The sequence below is a fragment of the Hyaloscypha bicolor genome (assembly GCF_002865645.1).
Source record: "Hyaloscypha bicolor E unplaced genomic scaffold K444scaffold_52, whole genome shotgun sequence".
In the NCBI taxonomy this organism is placed as follows: domain Eukaryota; kingdom Fungi; phylum Ascomycota; class Leotiomycetes; order Helotiales; family Hyaloscyphaceae; genus Hyaloscypha; species Hyaloscypha bicolor.
This window is the reverse complement of record NW_020194554.1, coordinates 1,081,592-1,103,877: the sequence shown is the minus strand read 5'-3', so window position 1 is coordinate 1,103,877 and position 22,286 is coordinate 1,081,592. Positions and strand designations below refer to the sequence as shown.

General features: G+C 34.3%; 4 protein-coding genes across 4 annotated transcripts; 3 read left to right on the top strand and 1 right to left on the bottom strand.

Moving 5' to 3' along the window:
* The first annotated feature begins 53 nt into the window (after positions 1-53).
* Positions 54-1,533, top strand: K444DRAFT_661313 (uncharacterized protein). The gene is made up of 2 exons (XM_024886570.1): positions 54-870; positions 999-1,533. Exons 1-2 carry the CDS (start codon positions 260-262, stop codon positions 1,138-1,140), a joined length of 753 nt encoding a protein of 250 aa, XP_024740192.1. The 5' UTR covers positions 54-259; the 3' UTR covers positions 1,141-1,533.
* Positions 1,534-3,351: 1,818 nt separating this feature from the next.
* On the top strand, positions 3,352-5,175 carry K444DRAFT_331473 (uncharacterized protein). Its single transcript, XM_024871966.1, has one exon. It carries the CDS (start codon positions 3,687-3,689, stop codon positions 4,986-4,988), a length of 1,302 nt encoding a protein of 433 aa, XP_024740191.1. The 5' UTR covers positions 3,352-3,686; the 3' UTR covers positions 4,989-5,175.
* Positions 5,176-17,639: 12,464 nt separating this feature from the next.
* K444DRAFT_661311 (glycoside hydrolase family 12 protein) lies at positions 17,640-18,417 on the top strand (the record flags this gene model as incomplete). The annotated part of the gene is made up of 2 exons (XM_024886569.1): positions 17,640-18,113; positions 18,250-18,417. The coding sequence occupies 2 exons, from the start codon at positions 17,640-17,642 to the stop codon at positions 18,415-18,417; spliced, it is 642 nt and encodes a 213-aa protein (XP_024740190.1).
* An 840-nt stretch (positions 18,418-19,257) lies between these two features.
* Positions 19,258-22,158, bottom strand: K444DRAFT_331372 (uncharacterized protein). The gene is made up of 4 exons (XM_024871964.1): positions 21,846-22,158; positions 21,595-21,777; positions 20,479-21,540; positions 19,258-20,322 (listed from the first exon to the last, which is right to left on the bottom strand). Exons 1-4 carry the CDS (start codon positions 22,063-22,065, stop codon positions 19,355-19,357), a joined length of 2,433 nt encoding a protein of 810 aa, XP_024740189.1. The 5' UTR covers positions 22,066-22,158; the 3' UTR covers positions 19,258-19,354.
* Between the last annotated feature and the right edge of the window lie 128 nt (positions 22,159-22,286).

Below are 22,286 nucleotides of genomic sequence, written 5' to 3'. Positions count from 1 at the left end.
GAAATTCGTCCCTGGCGGCAGCGGAACGGATAGGCCAGTGATGCCTGTGATACCTAAAACCCAACTGCAGGAAGCTTAAAGACAACTGTGCCTCAATTTCCATATATGATCATCTGCTGGCAGACTTTATCTCGTCCCATCCTCCAAATATACGTCCATACAGTTCTCCAAATTTTACTCTCTGTTGCTCTCAACCGTTTATTCGTTTACATACGCGAACGAAAGTCCAGCCTTACCATACTTGGGTTAAGCCGCTGGGATGAACTCCACACCAGACTCTTGGTACTCTGCTCCTGAAGTGGTTCCGGAGGCAGGTTTGCAGTATATCGACGAGCAGGACCCAACACCACCCCATCCTGATGATGGGTACAGCTCGAAGGTTCATAAGAACCGTATCTGTGGTCTGAAAGCACGGAGCTTTTGGATCTTGTTCTCGATAATCACGGCTGTCGTGGTCATAGGCGCAGCAGTCGGCGGTGGCATTGGCGGGTCGATGGCTGCCCGATCTCAGAAGTCCAAGGACAGTTCTTCTACGACAACAGGCCAGCCATCGAATGATACAGTCACCTCCGCCTCGTCATCCTCTACCTCAAATACGAACAACACTCCTACTCCAACCAGTTCAAAGCCAATTACGGTCACGACCACGGAGGTAATAGGTCCATCTCAGACATTATCTCGAGACTGCCCATCGTCAAACGGCACGTTATATGATGTGACTCTAGGTCCACAGGTCTATTCATTTCGCAAGTTCTGCAACACGGTTCTTGTTACTATCGGAGCCAACGTCGTCAGCACTCCTACAAATGACTTGAACACTTGCATCGACCGCTGCGCCGAGTATGACTTCCACAACAACTCAACTGGCTGGTATGTTAAGTTCCTCTCGTCTGCCCCTCCTCCCAGGATACACATTCGCTCTACCATATTATCAAAAACTTTCCTGTAGTGATTTTCATTGTGAGAAACCCATCGCTGACTTTTGAACTCCGAATTAGTAATTCGGTTTGTTGGTGGAATACCATCGATTCCCCAGGACCAGGTACATGCTGGGGCTTTCCAACTCAGAACTCATCAAGTGGATTCCAATTCGAGGTACAACCCATATGTGACTCGGCTGGGTGGATAAATATGCTTTGAATAATTGTTTAAGCAAAGTAAGAAACTGAGCGAGTAGGACTTGACAACAAATCAACCATGCCGCCATAACTATGAGATATGGAAAATCTAGAGGCATGCACTTGTTTCGATCAACATGCATGATATGAGGCGAGAATGTGCGAAGAATTAATACTGCGATGCAGTCAGATGATAGAGAATATCTTCATTTCTGGGAAATTGATAATTAGCGAGTAGTCGAGACGGGTTGATAATGCTTGTGGTTGTCGATGATATATCTGCCAATGTTCTTGCTGACGATCGAATCCTTTTTCTTGCTTGTTGTGGAGTGAACCTTTCGCCGATCGCAGATCAAACCTTCCTCTCCGACTTTTCGGTGATGTAGTGTAGTTGAGATCCTTCTCTGTTCCAGAGGCGCTCTCACGTCTTGCTTGTGATTACCGATGGTATATCTCCCAGCATTATTGCTGACGATAGTGTCCTGCACCTTGTTTGTGGTATGTTGGACCACCAGGACCTGGCACTTCGGCTTTCAATCCCATCTCTCTTGTCTGATACCCTCCATCTCTCTAAAGAAGCTTTAAGCTCGTCTCCTCGCCCGTCATTATTGGTCTTGGATTTCACTCTTCGTGCTAAAGAAAGGTATGGATACAGGTACGTCGCCGGGGAGCAGTCGGTCGTCAAGGGGTGCCTTTTCGATTGCGATCGAGTGTGTTACAGAGATAATGTCAGAGACATTAGAATCTTCCCACAATTCTGGCGATGAAGGAGCCTCCACGTACCTAGTCGTCAAAATGTCGAACATGAGAAGATACGACAATTCTTGAACATTGGAACACAACTCGAGCAGCCCTTCTCTCAACGGAACGCTGAAGAATTGTTCGGCAAATTGAAATGTAACACCTTAAGATACTAATCTATCCTCCATTTAATTTGCTTCATGTTTGGGAGTTTCGTGGTGTTGTGGTGGTCTTCTCGAATCGATGGTAAATGTCGTGATGCATCGCGATCTTGAACATTGAGTAGCAACTCGAGCCGCCCTTCTCTTAATAGAACGCTAATGAATTTTGCTGCATCTCAAAATGTTGTATACCTCCGGCAGATCTTTTAATCACTTTACAGAACGTCAGATAGGGTAGAAGAGTTTGTTGCCCGTGACTGACTTAGAATTGTTGTTTGGTGACCTGACAATTGGTTTTCGGTGAAACCCCGATCGTGTGCGGCAGATTAGCATTCTGGATGACCGCTCTGATTCAGCTCGACTGTAGAAATATTGGATCCTTCTTGGTATTTTGGTTGCGAGTGGCTGAAAGTTGTGTTTGCTAGGCGAGAAGATGTTGTTGTGGACACGAAATTAAGGCTAAGAAGTATAGCATGATGTGATGCTGGAGTTGAATCACAATTATGATCACAGATAAACCTTCAAATTCTGTCTATTGTGTCTTGTGGTCGCAAATGATGCGGCATCATTGATGCCTGTCGGCTACTCAGAGAAGAGTCAAACTGTAGAGGTGATGATAGATGTGATTACGTGAAATATCCCTGCTAGATGTAGCTCAGTCCGCCAGTAACTTAGCCGCCGTTGCATGAAACTCTGTTCGGACTACATCCCATCTCCTCCCAAATTCACACATCACATTCCGCATTAGAAATATCCGGCATCTGTCAATAAACAAGAGATCAAGAGACTGAAAGAATGCGGATACAACTTCTACGAGCAGTTACGAATGCTGGGTCGAGGTGCGTAAAGATGAGTCGTTTCAATCCAGCCATGTATTCTTGGGAGCAATTACATTCTTGGACTTTGACGCGAGCCTTGTTCTGTAATGATAGAATTTCTTGTCCAGCAAATTGGCCACGATGTTGACGGCACTTGTGGATTTGTTTGGAGAACATATACAGATATAACAAGCCATGTTGGATTGTACTTATCCCTTCATGCCCTGGAGAAAGCAGAAACTAACTACCAAGAATCATGCACGAGCAGAATGGGACGATTGACGACCTCCTGAACGAGATGTCTCAAGACGGCTGTTTTCTTTCAGTCGAGCGAAACCGAAGACCTCGTTCTGTGTTTGCCGAGCGTATGGTTGAAGACAGAGATTGGATAGTATCTGTCTTCACATGGGAAGCAGGAGGGTCAAAGCATCGAACATGACAGACTTGAAGACATAGGAAGATTGACAGCAGTGAGGAGGCAGCCTAGCTATGATATGAAATAGAGGTCTAGATGACACTTGCCGTTCATGAAAACTTCTGTGGTCCCAAGCCTAGATACCTGAGAGGCTTTCGAAGTCGAGAAGGTGGTAGTCATGTGATCCAGGAGGGGCGACGCTAGAGTGTATTATCCTCGCCAGCCTCGCGCAACAATAAAGTTTCTTCCTCATAATAACAAATAATATCACTTACGGAACTGACCTTTCGAGGCAAGCTTCGCGTTTACAATAGAAGATCGCAAACCTTCCAATCATACTTTAGATTTCGGGAGTGAAGCAGAAGATTCTTCGAGGGCCTTGGCGCCACGAGATGATACTGCGGAGCAACAGCACAGAATCTCCACGGCGGAGATGCAGTTAGTTGTGGCTCAAGGCAACAGTGGAGAGATGCCTGACAGGGAAGAAGAAGATGACGGGACCGACGGTGCTCTTGTGCTCTATCGCGGAGACATTGCCCTTGGTGACAGATCCGGCAACGAAGAGAGAGGGGTTGTTCCTGCCGTCCTTGGTGATGTGAGCAGCAGTATGCAACCGCCAGATTCGAACGAGCCTGGCGTGTGGTCTGATTACGAAGACGTGGAGTCCGTTGTAGATGGCACAAGGTCTGGTAACTGCACACCGCGTGCGGGCACACCTGCGCCTGGCCGCAGTGCTATCGATTCGCATCTGTCAACTTTGTTGCAGCAGGAAACCTTGTCTGATCGAGATCGCTTTGTCTTACAGTCCAATGTCTCCCACAGAGGGGGACGTGGTAGAGGCTTCCACAGTGCTCCTCAAGGACTTGGTCGAACTGAGGATCCACAAGGCCATACAGACTTTGGGCTAGGTGACACTGGCAACTTTTTTCCTCTGGCAGGATCAGCAAATGCTACACCCATTGGTGGTGCAGGATCCCAAGAAGATTCGGACGTTTGTGGCTACTTTCCGCATGGCCCTGTACTCCCCAACCCATCTCGGCATGAGGAGAAGGTTCATGGCCACTTTCCGCATGGCCCTGTACTCCCCAACCCAGGTCAGAATAAGAAGGCTTCTGGTCATCTTCCGCAGGGTCAGCAACTCGACCAACCACAATTTGAGACTGCTCGAAAACCTCAATATGATATAGGGGAAACGGTGGACTACATCGTGCGACAACGAAACGCTGCCCTGGAGGCCGACAAACAGAAGGCCGCAAATAACATCGAAGCCGCCAGCTTGAAGTTGATGTTGGATACAAGCATGACACCCGATGCTCGTAACGCATTCCTTGCTTTCATGGGGAAAGGTGGCTCGAGCGAGCGTTCAGATTTCCGCAGGGAAAGATCTCCTCTTGGTTCTAGAGATTCTCGCCAACAGGTCGAACCTTCACAACGTCGCAGTGCATCTCCACCTTTGGAGCCCCAGCGATCATCAGGAAATAGAGGCGGAGTATTCCTTTCAGAATTTCCAGGTAGAGGCCGTGGGAATAGGAGTGCTGGCAACCCGAACTCGGGAGCTGGTAACCATCGAATACTTCCCGAATTTCCAGGTAGAGGCGGACGTGGGGATAGGAGTGCTGGCAATCCGAACTCGGGAGCTGGTAACAATGCTAATGCAGGACCTGCGAATGGCGCAGGATCTGCAACCGGAGGTGGTGGAGCTAGCAATCCACATCCTCCAACTGATCGTCATTGAAAGGCTGTGTACACTCTTGGGCGTGGAGTTTAACTACGTCCTCCCCTTGACTTTGACGTCAGGGGAGCCTATCGATATTCTGACACCTTCGCGCTGGTGATAGGCGTAAGTAGTTTGCTAGATACAAGCGAAACTAAGTCAGAAATATACACGAGTCAGGAGGACGGATATACTTGAAGATATGGCATATTTGCCAGGGGGTATGAAGCAGCACATCGGGGTTGAAGCGGAACCAAAGCTGACAATGCAGCAACTACCATGGCAATTTCATTTAATTTGAAACGATCGTTCGATGAGCCACCCGCGGCGAAATATGGAGCTGGAGAATGCAAATCGCTTCCTTGGACCAGGCAGCATTGAAATAAGGATTGAAGATGGAAACCATACCAGGGTCAACGAAGCAGAGAAAACGGTCCGCACCAAGCAGGTAATCCCACTTTCCCTTTCTTTTCGAAGATACCTGATGATTCATAGGTGACGAAAGAGCTTCCTTCAAAACGAGTCTTGAAAACGAAAATCCATCTGGACAATCAAAGCCAAGTCCACAGTCCACAGAGTCGACAGAGAAAGTCCTTCTTCATGTTGGAGAGACGAAGGTGCAGGAGAATGGTTTGAGACAGTGAACGGATAAATATGTGGATCGTGCAATCAAGGTGAAGCTTGTTGCTGGCGACAGTGATTGAGAAGATGAAGGATTGAGGTCCAGTTAGAGTGGAATGGCTCAGGAGGGGTTCTAATACGTTGACACTACAGTGTCAATGCAGAGCTGACTAAGCGCGATTTTCCACCCCCCACCACCGAAATGCGACGCGCGCTGTGTCTGCATTAACCTGCACTGTAATTTTGCCTGCAATTGATGTACGCCTGGCGCAGCTGCATTGCAAAAATGGACGTACTAATGGACTTCCAGCTCTCACTGTCACTACCCCCAGAGCCCGCACTAGCAGAACCCTCACTAGCAGAAGGCCCCCCCTTGATGCCTCTGCCCCTAGAAGCTATATATAACTTTAAAGAAGAGCTATATACTTTAATTCAAGCCTAGGCTATATAATACTACTATGCCTTCTATATTAGATAGTTTAATAAAATTCATAATAGCCTTAGAATAAAGATATTCTATAGTTATAACTAATATAAACTTCTATTACCTGAAAACTACTTATAAAACTATTTATAGGCCTATAAATAATAAGTAATTACCTGAAAATAGACTATTAGTTCTTAGTAATAGCTATATAATATATAAATATAGAATAAAAGCTCTATTATAGGCCTAGTATTTAATATAGAATATATAATTACTTCTCTAGTTAGTTTATAAGCTCTTATTCTATCTACTATAAGCTAGCCTAAAGAGAAATTAATTAAGCTAAAGCTCTATATAATATAAATAATATAATTTATTTCTTTAGGTAATTTAGTCTAATATTACTAGATATTAAGCTAAATTAAGTAATTATAACTTTATATAATATAACTATTACTTTACTTTAATTATATAATATATATAAATTAAATACCTCTTTTAAAAAAAAATAAAGATATAAACTCTTTATAAATAATACTCTAATTTAGTACCTTAAAAATAAGAGAATATATTATAAAATTAATATACTTGAAAATTAAATATATTACTTTTTTATAATTTATTTATAATTTATTTAATTTATATAAACTAATTAGAATATTATATTAGTTAATAATATATATAATATATATAAAGATTATAGAATAGAGAATTATATTAAATAATAAAAGAGTTAATTAAACTAATTAGAAAAGAGTTTAAATAAAATATAAAGCTTTAAAAAGTAAATATATAGATTTTAACTAAATAGAGTAATTATACTAGTTCTAATATAGTAATTCTTATTATAATATACTTTTTAGAAAAGTATAATATTATATTCTATCTATTTTATTTAATTAGAAAGTTTTAAAATAGTAAAATTTGTCTAATATATAAGTTTTATAGAGCTATATTAATATTCTAATTTAAATAGATTTAATATATATTATTTTCTCAGATTACTAAATTTCAGAAGATTCTTATATAAACTTTCTCTTTTTACTAATTCTAAAGTATCTAATTAAATACTCTTTTTTAATACCTTTCTAGAAATCTCTTTCTAAACTTTTAATTATTATAAATATAGCTTCTATTTCTTCTTATACTACTATTAAGTCGATTTCAGCTTATAAATCTATAGTATTTTTAACTTAAAATTTATTCTTATTTTATTCTTTACTAACTTTAAATAGTATTAAATAGCTTATAAGTCTACTATAAATATAGTTCTTAACTATTAATATAAAGTTTATTTTTAATAGAATATTAAGGTTTAGATTCCTATAATATCTTCTAATACTTCTAGTATTTCTTTACTAAAAATAAAGAAGTTTATATTAAAGCTTTATATTTCTTATTCTATTTATATTAGTTTTAAAGAAATTTCTTATATAGGTTATTATAAATTCTCTATACTATTCTAAAGCTTATTTTAACTTAATATAATCTCTTCTATTTTAAAGGGTAAGAGTAATAATTATTATTATAATATTATTAACTAAAGTTCTTATTACTAGAAATATACTTTTAGTTATTTTTATTTAGCTATTTTAATCTCTTATATTTCTATTATATAGCTTTTTCTTATAGAACTTCTAATTACTAAAAATACTATAAGCTTTCTTTTTTTAATTCTCTTTTATAGATTCTGACTATTTTAAAGTATTTATTTATTTTTAGATACTCTATCTATATTATATTTAAAATTACCGAATCTAATAAAAAGAATAGTAATAAAAGCTTTTTTATTAAGGTTTAAGAAACTATTAATAGAAATAAAAAAATAGTTTAATTAAATAAAGGGCTTTCTATATAAGCTTATTAATACTATAATAGAATGCCTTTAAATCTCTTATTATTAGTTTTTAAGCTCTATTATTTTAATAGATTTTATAAATAAAAAATATAAATAAAAGCCTCTTTTTATATTATTTAATTATTTTTATTTTTATTCTAATATTCTAAAGATTTAATAAAGTTCTAAAGTTCTCGAATTTGAATTAGAATAGATTTTTTATAAATCTATTTATAAATATATTATTTATTTAAAGATATATAACTTGAAATATATTTTTATTATATTTTTAATATAGCTATATATTCTAGATATTAATATAATAAAGCTTTATAGTAATTCTTTTATTCTTTCTAATAATTAATTAAATAGTTTATTTATTATTATAGAATATAGTTTAAAACTCTCTAAAATCTAAATATAGATTTCTAAATAGTTTCTAGAAAGCTATAATTTCTTTTACTATATAGATAACTTTATATATTTCTAATTCAGTTAAAAAAGTAGTTATAAAGCTCTATTAAATAACTTTCTATAATATTAAATATTTAAATAAAGAGATTATATATCTATAGTTTAATTATTATATATTTAGATTATCTATATATAAAGTATTAAATATAATCTATAACTATATCTCTTTATATTTTCTATTATACTAAATTACTAAAAACCGGATTTTAAATAAATATTAGAAAGCTTAATTTATAGCTATAAAATACTCTAAAATAGAGTTTATTAAGAACTAAAAGAGTACTAAAGTAATAAAAGCTATATCTAGTCTAATTATAATTATAGTATAAAGTAATAATTTAATTTTCTTTTAATATATTTTAATTTAATATAAATAAGCTTAACTATTATATCTTTAAAAATCGATTTCAGATAATAGAATATTAGAATACTTCCTATTTATTATTCTGAACTTTTTAATAATTTTCTTAATATAAGTATTATAAACTAGCTAGAGCTTTTTAGTCTTTTAATTTCTAATTATATAAATCTCTAGAAACTATTTTATATTCTATATATTATAAAGCTTATAAATTATCTTAATCTAAATAATAATTAATTAAATATACTTTTTATTATTCTTATAGTAAAATACTTAAAAGTTATTTATATAGAAAATAATAAAGACTTTATAATTTATATTTATATAAATATAAAACTTTTTATTAAATCTAGAAAGTTTATTTCTTTTAAAAGTATTTATCTAATACTTATATTATAAAATAAAAGAGTTCTATAGCTTATATAAAGCTTAATTTATCTCTACTATATAATCTAGTATCTTAAAACTATCTAGTAGCTTATATATTACTATAGGCTTATTAGAATCTCTTTCTATATTAATAAATATATTTATAATATTAAATAACTTTATTTCTAGATTAAAATAAACTATAATTATATTAGCTATTTAAAAAGGCTTTATTATAAATATAATAGTATATATAAATAGAAGTAATATTTTCTTTTAGAGATCTCTATAAACTACTAGTTTTAAATAATATTAAGTAATATATTTATTAGAATTAATTTTATATATAAATACTTATTTTAAAGAAATTAAAAATATATTTATTTTATTACTAGAAATAATTCTCTAGTAATTTCGAGCTTTAAAGTTATTAATCTCTAGTTTAGTATCCGATTTAAAATACTTTCTAACTAGATACTTTTCTAGATTATTTTATATCTTTAAAGTTTTTAGAAGATTATTAATATAAATCTTTTTTATTATTATATTATCTAAAGTATTCTATTCTAGATATACTTTTAATTGAATTATTATTATAATTATAGTATATATAGTCTTATAATTGAATTTCTTTTTATAATTCTCTAACTAATTAAATTAGAAAAACTCTAAAAGAAATTCTAAATAGTTAATCTAATTTAATTCATTTATTATTTATAGTAGTATATTTATTATAATAATTATATTATTACTAGTACTATCTAAATCTTTATTCTAATTATTTCTTTTATATAAATATATTTGAATTAGTTTATCTTTAGTTTTAATAATTAGCTTTTTTATCTATTTTCTCTTTAGTTTTATTATTTAATCTTTTATTTTAGCTAAGCTATTTATTCTTTTTATAAAAGATTCTTTTATTTTTATTAAGCTATTTATTTATTCTATAGATAAGCTTCTTATTTTACTTATAGAAGTTATTAATAGACCTTATTACTAGTTCTAAAGAGATTCTTTTCTGCTTTTATTAGTTTAGTATATTTCTCTAATAGTTCCGATATATTCTATTATATTTCTTTTTATAATACTAAGTTTTCTTAAAAGCTTAATATTTTTATTTCTATTATTTCTAGATTTTAATATACTTTCTAACTCTAAAGTATTTTATAAAGTTATAAGTTCTATTTCTAGTAAAACTATAAAGCTTTTTATTTTCAAGTTATAATCTATTAGTATATTTATAAGCTCTTCTAATTATTAGTTTATTTATTTTTTATTCTCTAGTTTAGGCTCATTTTCTGTTTATTTTAATAAGCTATTATATTAAAATTTCTTATTTTTAAAGATTAATTTAGTATTTTGAATTTTATTTTCTAAAAGTAGTTCTATTATATTTTTTATAATCTTTATATTATAGCCTTTAATATATTTATAATTCTTTTTATAGAAAATATTCTTATTAAATATAATATTATATATAATAATTACTTTATTAAATATAGAAATCTAGATTTTATAAATATTAGATATAATATATCTAATTAAATATCTAATATACTTATATAATATAACCTTAAATACTCTTTTATTTTATTCTACTTTATAGTTTTTAATTATTAGATATATTCTAGAACTATATATATAGATTCTATTTTAATTAAACCTAAAATTAATTATTATTTATATTATAAATTCTGAGTTATATTAATAGAAATAATTATAAAACTATAAATTAAATACTTTATTTAATATTTTCTAATAGTTTATATATAAGAAACTTCGATTATATAGGTAAATTATAGCTATAAAGCTTTTTAGCTATAGCTTTTTAGGTAAATTAGCTATTAAATATATTATAATAGCTTTATTTATAATTTTTTATTCTATTTATTTAATATTACTATTTAGCTTATATATATATATTAAAAAAAGCTTAATTTTAATATCTTTTTCTTTTATTTAGATCTAATAGACTAATATTTCTTAAATTAAAATAACTACTTGTTTTTAATTATATTTAATATAAGTAATTAAAAGATTATATTATTTATATATCTATTATTTAAAATCTTTAATTATATTAAATATTATTAAACCTCTTTTATTTATAAAAAAATATCTAAAAAGCTTTCTACTAAATTTATTTTTAATTATTAGAAATTAGCTCGAACTATTATAGCTATTTAAATAATTAAATAAGTTTTATAAGATTCTTTAAAATAGTTAAACCGACTTTCTTTTAGTTAGCCTATATAAAATTAGTATATAATTCTTATTAATTTATTAATTTTTATATTATATATATAATTAATAAGCTTTTATAGAGCTTTATAAACTAAATATTCTATTTTTATATATTATTTTTCTTTTAAATTATTTCTTAATTTGAGATATTTTTTAGATCTCTTATATTAAACTTTAATTAAATATTCAAATATTAGAAATATAAATATATTACTAGTACTAGTAAGAATTTTAAATAGAATATTAAAATAAATAGAAAGTAGCTTATATTTAAGAAAAACTAAATTAAATCTATACTTTAATTATATTAATACTATATTTTCTTTATAATCTTCTAGTCTAATTATAAAATTATATCTATAATATTAAGCTTTCTTTTCTATTAAATAAGCTTTAGAAATAATATTTATATAAAATCTTTTAATAATTATAATATTATAAAGAATTAGATCTTTAATATATAGTTTTATAGGTCTATTAACTATATTTTTAATTATATAAATACTATATTTAATAATCGGGAAACTAGTTATTTCTGCTTTTATATAATTATTAATTTTTATTTTAATAAAAGTATTAAAATTAATTAGATTCTTACTATTAACTAGATATATAATACTATAGTTATCTAATAAGATATTCTAAAAGAATAGATATTTTAAGAAATCAAGTATTATATAGATCTTCTAATCTAGATTCTGAATTATAAATATAGAATCTATTAGAGTAGTATTAAAGTTTCTAGAAAATTGAATTTCAGATACTTTAAGCTTCTTTTTAAAACTAGTATTAGATATTAGCTTTTTATAGCTTGTCTACTAGTAATTTTTATATTATATTTCTCTTCTAGCTAAAGTTTCAGATTCTTCTAATATTTAGTTAAGATTCTTTTCCGGATTTTTCTAATCTATTTCTTATTAAGCTTGAATTTTATTTAAGTTTTATTTAATCCGGTAATTATAATTTCTATAGTAATATAGCTAAATAAATTCTATTTATACTTATAGATTTTAGAATTCTTATAAAAGTATTTATAATACTTATTTTTATTTAAATTAGGCTTATTATCTGATTTTTTACTAGTTTAATTCTCGAATATAATAAAGATTATAAAAGCTTCTAAATACTTAATATTCTGGTTTTCTAAAATAATTCGATTAAATATCTGGCTATACTATTCGAATATAAGAATTAGAAGCTCTAGTTTGTCTTTATTATATAAATTACTAAACTATTCTATTATTTAGGTTAGTATAAGTTTCTACTAGAAGGCTATTAAAAACTTAATTATTACTAGAATACCTTTAATTTCAGGGATTTTAAGAACTCTAGTTCTATTAAATACTTTTTTTTAATTAGTAAACTAGTACTTTAAGCTCACTTTTCCTTTATTTACTTATAATAGAACCGAGCTATATATTTTCCAAATAGTAATAATTTGTATTATATTTATAGAACTGTATTTTATTAATAATATCTTAAGAACTTTATAAATAGAGCTTTATTTACTTTTTTTAAGTTTTAAAATAAAGTTTATAAAGATTTCTATATTAACTATTTAATAGAGCTATTATCTAATTACTTAATAATATACTAGTTTATTTATCTAGTCTAGTTTCTTGATTTTATAGTTCTATAAAAGTACTAAATAATAATCTCTAATATTCCCGAATATTATAAGCTATAGAAATACTAGTTTTAATTCTTTTTTAATTATAGATTAAATGTTTTTATCTTAATTTTTTGTATTAACTTAATATCTAATATAGTAATTCTCTATTTCTTTTAGTATAAGCTTATTAATTATAAGAAGAAGCCTAAAAGAAGCTATTATATTTGTTTTAATTACTTTATTATTAAATGAATTAATCTTATTTCAAATACTTTTATTACTAGTTATTTTATAGAAAGTATTAAACTAATCTATCTAGAAACTATAGTTCTTTAAAATAATAATCTTTATTATAGCTTCTAATATAATTATAATTAAGCTTTAAAAACTATAGAAACTATAGAAATAATTTCTATTAATTAGTTAATAATAGAAATATAAATTAAAATATAATTTTTAAAGAAATAAATTAAATAAGCTCTTGAATATTCTTTATAATATATTAATTAAAAAGCTTATTAGTATAAGGCCGGGCTTATAACTAATATATATAAAGATTATAGAATAGAAAGTTATATTAAATAATAAAAGAATTAATTAAACTAATTAGAAAAGAGCTTAAATAAAATATAAAGCTTTAGGAAATAAGTATATAGATCTTAACTAAATAAAGTAATTATACTAGTTCTAATATAGTAATTCTTATTATAATAATATATAAAACTAATAAATTTAATATATTATTTCTTTATATAATTAATAAGCTTTTATTATTTTATATTAATCTTTATATTAATTAATTTTATAAGTATTATAAGTTTAGAAATAATATTCTTAATTAGATTTTATTTTCTTTCTAATAAAATATAATAAGACTTTATATAAATATTCTAGTATTTTTAAAAACTTGAAATTAATTCTAGAATTATAATTATAAATAGTAATAAAGCTTAAAAGAATATATTAGAAAAAGTATTTCTATATATTTCTATATTACTTTATATTTAATATATAAACTAGTATATCTTTACTAATTATAAAAATATAATTAAATATAAGAATTAGCTAGTATTTGAAGCTATTTAATATATAGTTATTTAAGCTTATATAATTAAGTAATTTAATAAGAACTAGCTTGATTTTTAAATAAAATATACTAATTAAAAGACTTAGTAATATATAATATATTTATAAAATAAGTAATTAAAGAAAAGCTAAAGAAAGTATCTAGTTGAAGCCTAGATAAGTTAATACTTATACTTTAATATATAAGTTATATTATATACTAAAAGTATTTATACTTATACTTTAATATATAAGTTATATTATATACTAAAAGTATTTATACTTATATTAAATATTATTTAGAAAATAAAAAGATTAAAAAAGACTTTTACTTATTATAGCTATTTATTAAAATAACTATAATTAATTAAATTACAGCTATATTAACTTATATAAGTCTATAATAAGACTAAATATCTTTTAATATAAATAAAAAGTTATATTAGAGCTATTTTAGAGTTATTATATAATATATATTATAATTTATATAATAATATCTTGAGTTTATTTCTTTATTATTATAGCTCTATATAGGCAGCTTTATATAAGTAATAGAATTACTTTATATATATATATATATAATATAAAGAAGAATACTAATAGATTTACTCTAGTAAACTTTTATAAATACTAGTACTAGAATTATAAAAATATTATATAACTATTTTTAGATCTATTATAAGCTTATAAATAATATATAGAAAACTTATAAATAGCCTATATAAGCTATATTCTCTTAAGAGAAGAAGAATAAATAAAGTAATTATTTATATATTTAGTATATTATAAGTAAAGTTATATAATAAATAGCTATTACTACCTATTAAAGCTATAGGTATTAATTATTATATAAAGCCAAATTCTCTTTAATTTGAATATTATAGTAATTCAATTACTAGTACCTATAGTACTTATAGTATCTACTATATAGGCTGTACTTATAGAACCTATAATACCTATAGTATCTGCTATATCTACTATACCTAAATAGCTCTTACCGGACAGGCTAGAGGTCCTAATACAGACTTACCTAACTGAAAAGACAGCCTAGCTAGCCCGGCATTCTACTATATAACCAGCAGAATACTGTAAGGCCCAGAAATGGAAAATATTATAGCTAAAAGTCTTGAAAAAGTAAGTATTTTATATGCCTAAGAAATAACGTGACCTCAAGAGCAATATTATAGCAAATAAGGCTAATTAGATCCCTGAGGAGATTATAGTATAGCTAAATAATAAGGAAAGAAGAGAGGAGAAGTATAATAGCTTATAAGTAGAGTTTGATACTAATAGTCAAAGGCATACTGAGAATAGGTATAGGGAAATATAGGCTAGAATTGAGGAGGAGTATGCGAGAGACACTGAGCGATATATACTATAGAATCCATTTTTGCAATGCAGCTGTGCCAGGCGTATATTAATTGCAGGCAAAATTACAGTGCAGGTTGATGCAGACGCGGCACGCGTTGCATTTCGGTGGTGGGGGGTGGAAAATCGCGCTTAGTCAGCTCTGCATTGACACTGTAGTGTTAACGTATTGGAACCCGCTCAGGAGTGTGATGCTTAGTCAGCCCGCAGAGCCGCAAATCATCATCATGCGCATTTCAATGCTATATGTTAGCAACCACACAAGAAACCTCGATCACAGGGAGTACATCTGACCTAAACTCCTGTCTTGCGCTACTGAATCTGCTGGTAAGTATCCCAGCGATGCCATCTACTTTGAAGTAAGCTGACCATTTTTGTTGCCGGTTTCGTATATTCCTTGAACCTTCTGCTCGACCACTCGAACGTTTGTCCTCATACCTCAAGCCCATACCTGAATAACATCGAGTCCTTGGAAAATCTGCGACGACTGGTATCTTCCTGCTGACCACAAGAAGCTACGTACTGTTGGGCTCTGTGCTGCAGCACGAACGTCGTGGACAAATATTACATTCAACTAGTTCACATAACAAGCATGTCAATTGGGAGAAAGGCAGTTGATTATTACTTGTACGTTTACAAGCTGACTTGAAGGCAACAAGGCAACGGCACATCTTGTCCGCCCGGTTCTTTCCTTCATCATACATCGTTTTCCAATTCCTCTGGCTGTCCCGAGGGAGATCGCTGTTGAAATCATCCTTTCGGGTGACATTGAAGCGTCTGCGACCTCTTCGGTTGCTGCTCAAAGCCAAACATCATTGAGGATTGATCATCCAGAATCTCCACATCTTCATGGATCAATCCTGCTTCCATTCAGCAGACACGCCTGGGTCGGCATCTGACCATGAGTCTTCGCCGGTGCTGTGCCATCTTCGCTGGGCTAGTCCAGTCTGCGAGTGGAATAGACGCCGCATCATAGACTTCAATTAGTCTATATCAGGCGAAGGGTGTCAGGCAGACCACAGGAAGGCTCGAGTATCTTGTCTGCTAGTGTCGACGGTGAGCTGATGTTGAATCCCGGGTCAGGCTCTTCATCTCTACTCAGTGCAGTAGATCTTACACTCATCCACTCCTTCCACAGCCCAAATAGTGTTGGAATGTCAGCCGATGCAATCTCTTTCCATCTAGCATGCACATCTAGCCTTACATTCTGCTCTGCGACGAGCCTTTCCCGTCTCATCTCTTCTCTGCGACTCGGAGAACATCGATTTTTCTTCAACTGAAGGTTCTCCTTGGGACCTGATAGGCTGCAGTCTTTTAGGTATTATGATTGCTACGCCTTGGTGGGATGCAAACAAGGCTTGCGATCAGTGAATGAATCCCTTGCCGCTTTGAGCCCCTGAATGCATACTCGGAATTGGCAACCTCCTCGTTCAGCGCATCCAATCCTCCATAATTTTGCGACTCCCAAACATGAAAAGCCTTCAGAAAGTCCTCTTGAACTCATCATGCCACTCCCTCTCCGTGAAACAAACGTTTCTTGCAGATCCTAATGCCCGTCTCTATGCTCCGTCTTCCATGGCCGACTCCAGGTCCACGTCACGACTCAATCCTTCGACGTTGGCTGCTGAAATTCTTTGTCTTGGTTGGCATGCAATTACAATCCAAACAGTGCAAGCCTGCGAGTGCATAGGGGCGGATATATGGAAATAGGGCCGTATAGCCAAACATAATCACGATCCAGTCTTTCACGAAGTAGTCCTGGGACTTCTCATATTTTCCACCTTACGGATTTATTTTCGATTTTACCTCGCAACTAATCTTAGAATTTCTTGCCTATAGTATCCCGTTCCATGGTTATAATGCGAATACCCCGCACACTCGAGGAAATCTTAGTCATCTCACTAAACTACGAGAACATAGGGCCGATTGATAATCTCGCATATTCGTGGAATTTCTTGAACATATTTTTCCATGCTATGGGCGCACGGACCATCCAGTCGCCAAGTTTTGGAGCTGAAAAATATGAGGGATACTCTTCACATTGAAGACATATCTTCAATTAGCCTGAGGGTTTCCTTGAATCAGACGACTTTGTTCTCAGAGTTATCTTCAATCAAAGTGAAACTTCCAATTTCTACGAAGGTCCGAATATTCCGCTATGGTCTGGATCAGCTCAAGATGGTGTCCTTGTTCCGTTGTGTGGAATTCTAATATAAATATGTCGGCCTTTTGGAAAACAATTCAATTCTTACAACATTCTCACAGCTCTGACCTAGTACCTTCACTCTCGAAATATGAAGATCACATCATTCCTCCTCGTAGCGACTGGAGCAACCGCGCAACTCCAAACACTCTGCCAGCAATACGGTTATTACGCTTCAAACGGCTACGAGATCAATAACAACCTCTGGGGACAAGGATCGGGATCAGGCTCTCAATGCACATACGTCAACTCTGTTTCCGGTAGTGGAATAGGCTGGAAAACCACTTGGACCTGGTCTGGTGGCCAAAACGATGTCAAAAGTTTCGCCAATGCTGGTCTTCAGATATCGAATGGCAAATTGGTTAGCCAAATCAATAATATCCAAACTTCAGCATCATGGAGTTATAGCAACACCAACATCCGTGCCGATGTTGCATATGACTTATTCACGGCCTCTGACCCCAATCATTCCAAGAGCAGCGGGGATTACGAGGTTATGATCTACTTGAGACTAACTGACACCTGCCACCAGGTTTTAAACTGCCAGCCTTTCGTCAAGGGCCATGTATGCACACTTCAGCTTTCACTCCTAAAATAAACTGCCAAGGCACTACCTCTAGAAGGAAGCTCATGGTCTGGCGAAAAAAGTGAATCGATTCGTCATCTAAGTGGCGATTAAGCTGTATTAAGCTTGGCTTGAGGGGATTCCACCAGATGCTGAGCTAGACGGAGGTATCAAGCCAGACGAGGGAGATGTCAAGCCAGCTGACGAGTATTCGAAAATTTTGGATACTCTTTACCAGCAGAATCAAACCCGCTTTGTCGAAGAAGAGGAAAAATGGAAGAAATTTTTAGATGGAAAGAATTGAATAGTCTCATTGTGTTGAATCATTTTAGCCAATAAACTTTCTTGGCTCTTAATCAATTCATTTCCTTGCCTCCGGGTTAAGATAGCCCAATTAGAGACTAGAGCCTCTTGTGGCTATGCACGTATTTAAACGGCCGCTACATGATATGCCATTATTGAGAGAGAAAAAATACTAAATAGCAAGCTTCGCGGTGTGCGGTCGAGTATAAGAAGGTCCTTACTGACTTAAGTTCACGGATTTCCCTCGCAAAGTCATATACCAAACACCAAAAAAGACGCTGAATCCTTGGCCTTTCTCTTTAAATTTCAAGCTAGAGACTTAAAACTGATTATTCTCATCGATATCATCCGCAATGTCACCAATCGATCTAAAAGCTAAACTTAGCAAAACGATAGATGAAGCGGAGAAGGAATTAGGTTGGAAGCTTATGAGTGCTCGTCGTACGTTATACGTTGTACTAAGAGGAATTTACTGACAGGTTTAGCATACGTTGGAGTGCAACGAGAATCAAAGTCCCTGACTATTGGTCCTCTACTTCCTATCGCAACCGACGAAGACGTCCATAAATGGAAAGGCTTCTTTCAAAGAAACGGGTGGACGGAAGAGGATATTGTAACAGAGTATCCAAAGGGTGTAATGGAGTATGTCAAGCTGTATGTAAGCGTGTAATGGAGCACAAGTGCGAATTCTGTATTCTTGAGCCCAAGGATTGGCGCACCACTCTAGCCACAGCTACTTCTTAAGCTTCATAGAGTAGCGTACATAGATTATCCCTTGAGTCTAGTGGGAAGGACAACATAGATCTCTTTCCCTGAGCAACCATCCTCCCTTATCTTGAGTATCTTCGACCAAAGAAATGCAATTGAATTCCAGATAGGCTCTCGCAGCATATCCTCTTGATCCAATCTATGCATTAATAACCCCGAGGAGCTTGGGCTCACGCGCCACCAACCTTCACACCAGGCTTTCGACCCCGTTTCCGAGGCTTTCCCCCTTGGTTCTTAAAGAAATTATCTTTTAGCAACTGCAATGGGTGATCCGGGAAATGTTGTCTTATCTCTGACCAAGTTTTGTTCTCTTGAATCATTTTAGCCAATAAACTTTCTTGGCTCTTGTTTAATTCATTTCCCCGCCGTGTTGAGATAGCCCAGTCAGAGACTAGAGCTTCTTGTGACTGTGCGCGTTTTTTGGACAGCCCCGACGTGATATTGTACTGCTTGGAAGATGCGATAAGAGTGTGAGGAACGCTTTTGGACGGTGCTGACAATCCGATACCCAAGTTACGTCCCAACGCTTGAAATGGGCTCGAAAGGTCCAAGACTTCTTCGACATTGACCAGATGAAACTCAAGATTGAAACTCGTGACATTCCCAATCATAGTACGCTTGAGGAAGCCATGTAACGGCCACTCTTGGTATGCAGCAGCCGGTACTGCCTCTGCTGCAGCAGACGAACCCCGAGAAATTTGTGAAACATAGTGCTGCTGCTCTTCAATGGAGGTCGACAAACATCCGTCATCATCTTGAGAATGCGTCTCGTCAATTCCAACTCCCGTGGTTAGTGGCTGAGGAGACTGTCGGAGGTGGATAGGCGAAGTTACGATAGGTGCTGAGCGTGGCTTTCGACGCTTTGTAGGTCGTGGGTCCTCATTGTCAGTATCGTAGGCATTGTGGCTATTATCGGTGTTCGCGGAATAGTAGGTGTCGCTGCTAATCTCTGTACATATGTCTCGGCGTCCTCGCTTCCGCGTCGTAGGCTCGACCCCTCGCCCTAGTGCCGAGTCGGTTTGGGCAGAGGAGCTTCGAGAGGCTTGTGATGTATTGTGCCACTCGTCACTAATTGGAGTTGTTGAATGTTTGACGAGGACCTCACGCTGTGCTTGGCTCAAGGGATAAAGAGAAGATGCTATTCGAGATATGTTCCGTTAGTAACTTGTTCCTCAAGATTTCAAAAACTCAAAAACTCAAAAACTCAAAAACTCAAAAACTCAAAAACTCAAAAACTCAAAAACTTAAAAACTTAAAAAAATACCCCAAAAAAAATTCGGGAGTATTTGATTACCTTTGAGCTTAGCAACTAATACAGGGCTGAGTGAGATTCTTAATTGATCTTCAGCGATCCAGGGGTTATTAACACCAAGTGCATCAACTATGTACTCGAAAACATTTCTGCCTTTGTGTAGGCTAGAGTGCATCTTGCGAACTCGGCAGATGTTTATCTGTAGAGCCGAATCGTGAGAGTATGGTTCGCAAGCCATTGACATTCGTACTTCGTCTTCATTGAACCAAGAATCCGATCTATGAGAGTGTTCCCCCCACACAACTCGATACTGGGTTGTTTTCGTGTGATGTCCAGCAAGCTGCCGAGTTCTTACCCCACGCAGACGATAACGCTGCTCGTCGATCTTGGGTTGCGCAGCTGGCAGAGCTTCGGTGGCCTCCTTGTCTTCATGGTCGTTTGCGTTCTCGACCTCGACCAAGTCCTGCACATCACCCACAGGCGGCTGCGCAAGCTCTTCCTGCTGCTGCATCGCTACGGCCCCTCCTTCCACCACTTGAGTCTCCTGCGGCTCCCGACACTCAAGGTCGTGAGCCGGACCACCACGTCGAGTAACATCTCGCAGCTTATCCAATATACTATCGATGGTTTCGCGTTCTCGACTCTGGATCTCGTCTTGTAGTGCCTCGAGCGAGTGAGGACTTGGGATGGTAGACGTGCCGGCCGATAATGACTCTGCTTGTTGCTCTGCCAAAGCCAACTCCAGTTCCTTCTCTAGTTCAGCAGTGTTCGCATCGTTCCATCCATCATCGCCGCTGTCAGAAGCCTTGGCAATGGAGGGAAGCGCAGAATCCACTGACGTGCGCTGAGTGATGTTGACATCTTGCTGGTTGATCTGGTCTTCCAGTGGCTTAAATGATTGGGGGAGAGTGTTGGGTTGGGCTTGTGCGGGAATAGAGGGCACGCCGTGCGGCTCAGAGGCGAGTTCTGAGGGTGTGGAAGTGTCGTGCAGACTTGCGACCCGTTCAATATGCCCAGTATCGCAATCACTGGAAGCGTTACTGGCTTCATTCCCAGCACTTCCTTCAACTGGGTTGTGGCTATTATCGAGAATCACTGATTGATCTCCATATAATTAGCAGCCCGCTTCTGAGTATGAAGGACAATCGGTGTACCCACTTCGACTACCATCTTGAGGTTCACCCAACCCTGATTGTGTTCGATTGACTTGCAGTCCAGCCCAGTGGACAGCTGGCTGTTCTAGGCGCTGAAGTGTAGATCCTGCGTTTGAGGCCTTAGTTGAGATCTTTGGGCGCAGATTTGCTCGAGACTGCTTTTCGAGAGGTAGAGGATGGGTGTCTGCTTCAACGTCATTGTCAGCAGGAGTTTCTAGAGCGAATTCGCCCCTCGGGTGTAGCTTGTTTACATACCTTCAACTCTCGCTGCCGTATTTCTCTCTTCCTCAATTTGATACTTAGAACTGGAAAAGGTAGCCGTAGGTTGTTTTTGTATTCTCTGGATGTCGCTGGCGTTGAGTGAAGAGATTAAACCGCTGGGTTTAGAAGACCAGGGAGGACTGCTTTTGCAAAATTGCGGTTGTGATGGGGGAAACGTGAATTGAACAAATTGCAAACCCTCAGAAGTAGCCATTTCAAAAGGAAGTAAACCGAGGAGAGAACCAGTTTGAGCATGTGTAGAATATCTAGCGAGGGGAATTCAGTGGCTTAAGTGCCGATGTCTGAGTATCTGCCAGTTGCAATTAAGCTGGTCTCGTCGACACATCGGTTTGCCGCTCGCAACTGCCGTTGCTGTCCTTAAATCAACCTGATCCTGTATATGAATCTCAGCCCCTCCAGGCTCTTGCCAGGACT

Coding starts and splice junctions, on each gene's coding strand:
- K444DRAFT_661313 (XM_024886570.1), top strand. CDS start 260: ATGAACTCCACACCAGACTCTTGGTACTCTGCTCCTGAAGTGGTTCCG. Junction 871..998: donor CACAACAACTCAACTGGCTG/GTATGTTAAGTT, acceptor ACTCCGAATTAG/TAATTCGGTTTGTTGGTGGA.
- K444DRAFT_331473 (XM_024871966.1), top strand. CDS start 3,687: ATGCAGTTAGTTGTGGCTCAAGGCAACAGTGGAGAGATGCCTGACAGG.
- K444DRAFT_331372 (XM_024871964.1), bottom strand. CDS start 22,065: ATGGCTACTTCTGAGGGTTTGCAATTTGTTCAATTCACGTTTCCCCCA. Junction 21,778..21,845: donor TACGGCAGCGAGAGTTGAAG/GTATGTAAACAA, acceptor ATGACGTTGAAG/CAGACACCCATCCTCTACCT. Junction 20,323..20,478: donor ATTAGTTGCTAAGCTCAAAG/GTAATCAAATAC, acceptor TATCTCGAATAG/CATCTTCTCTTTATCCCTTG.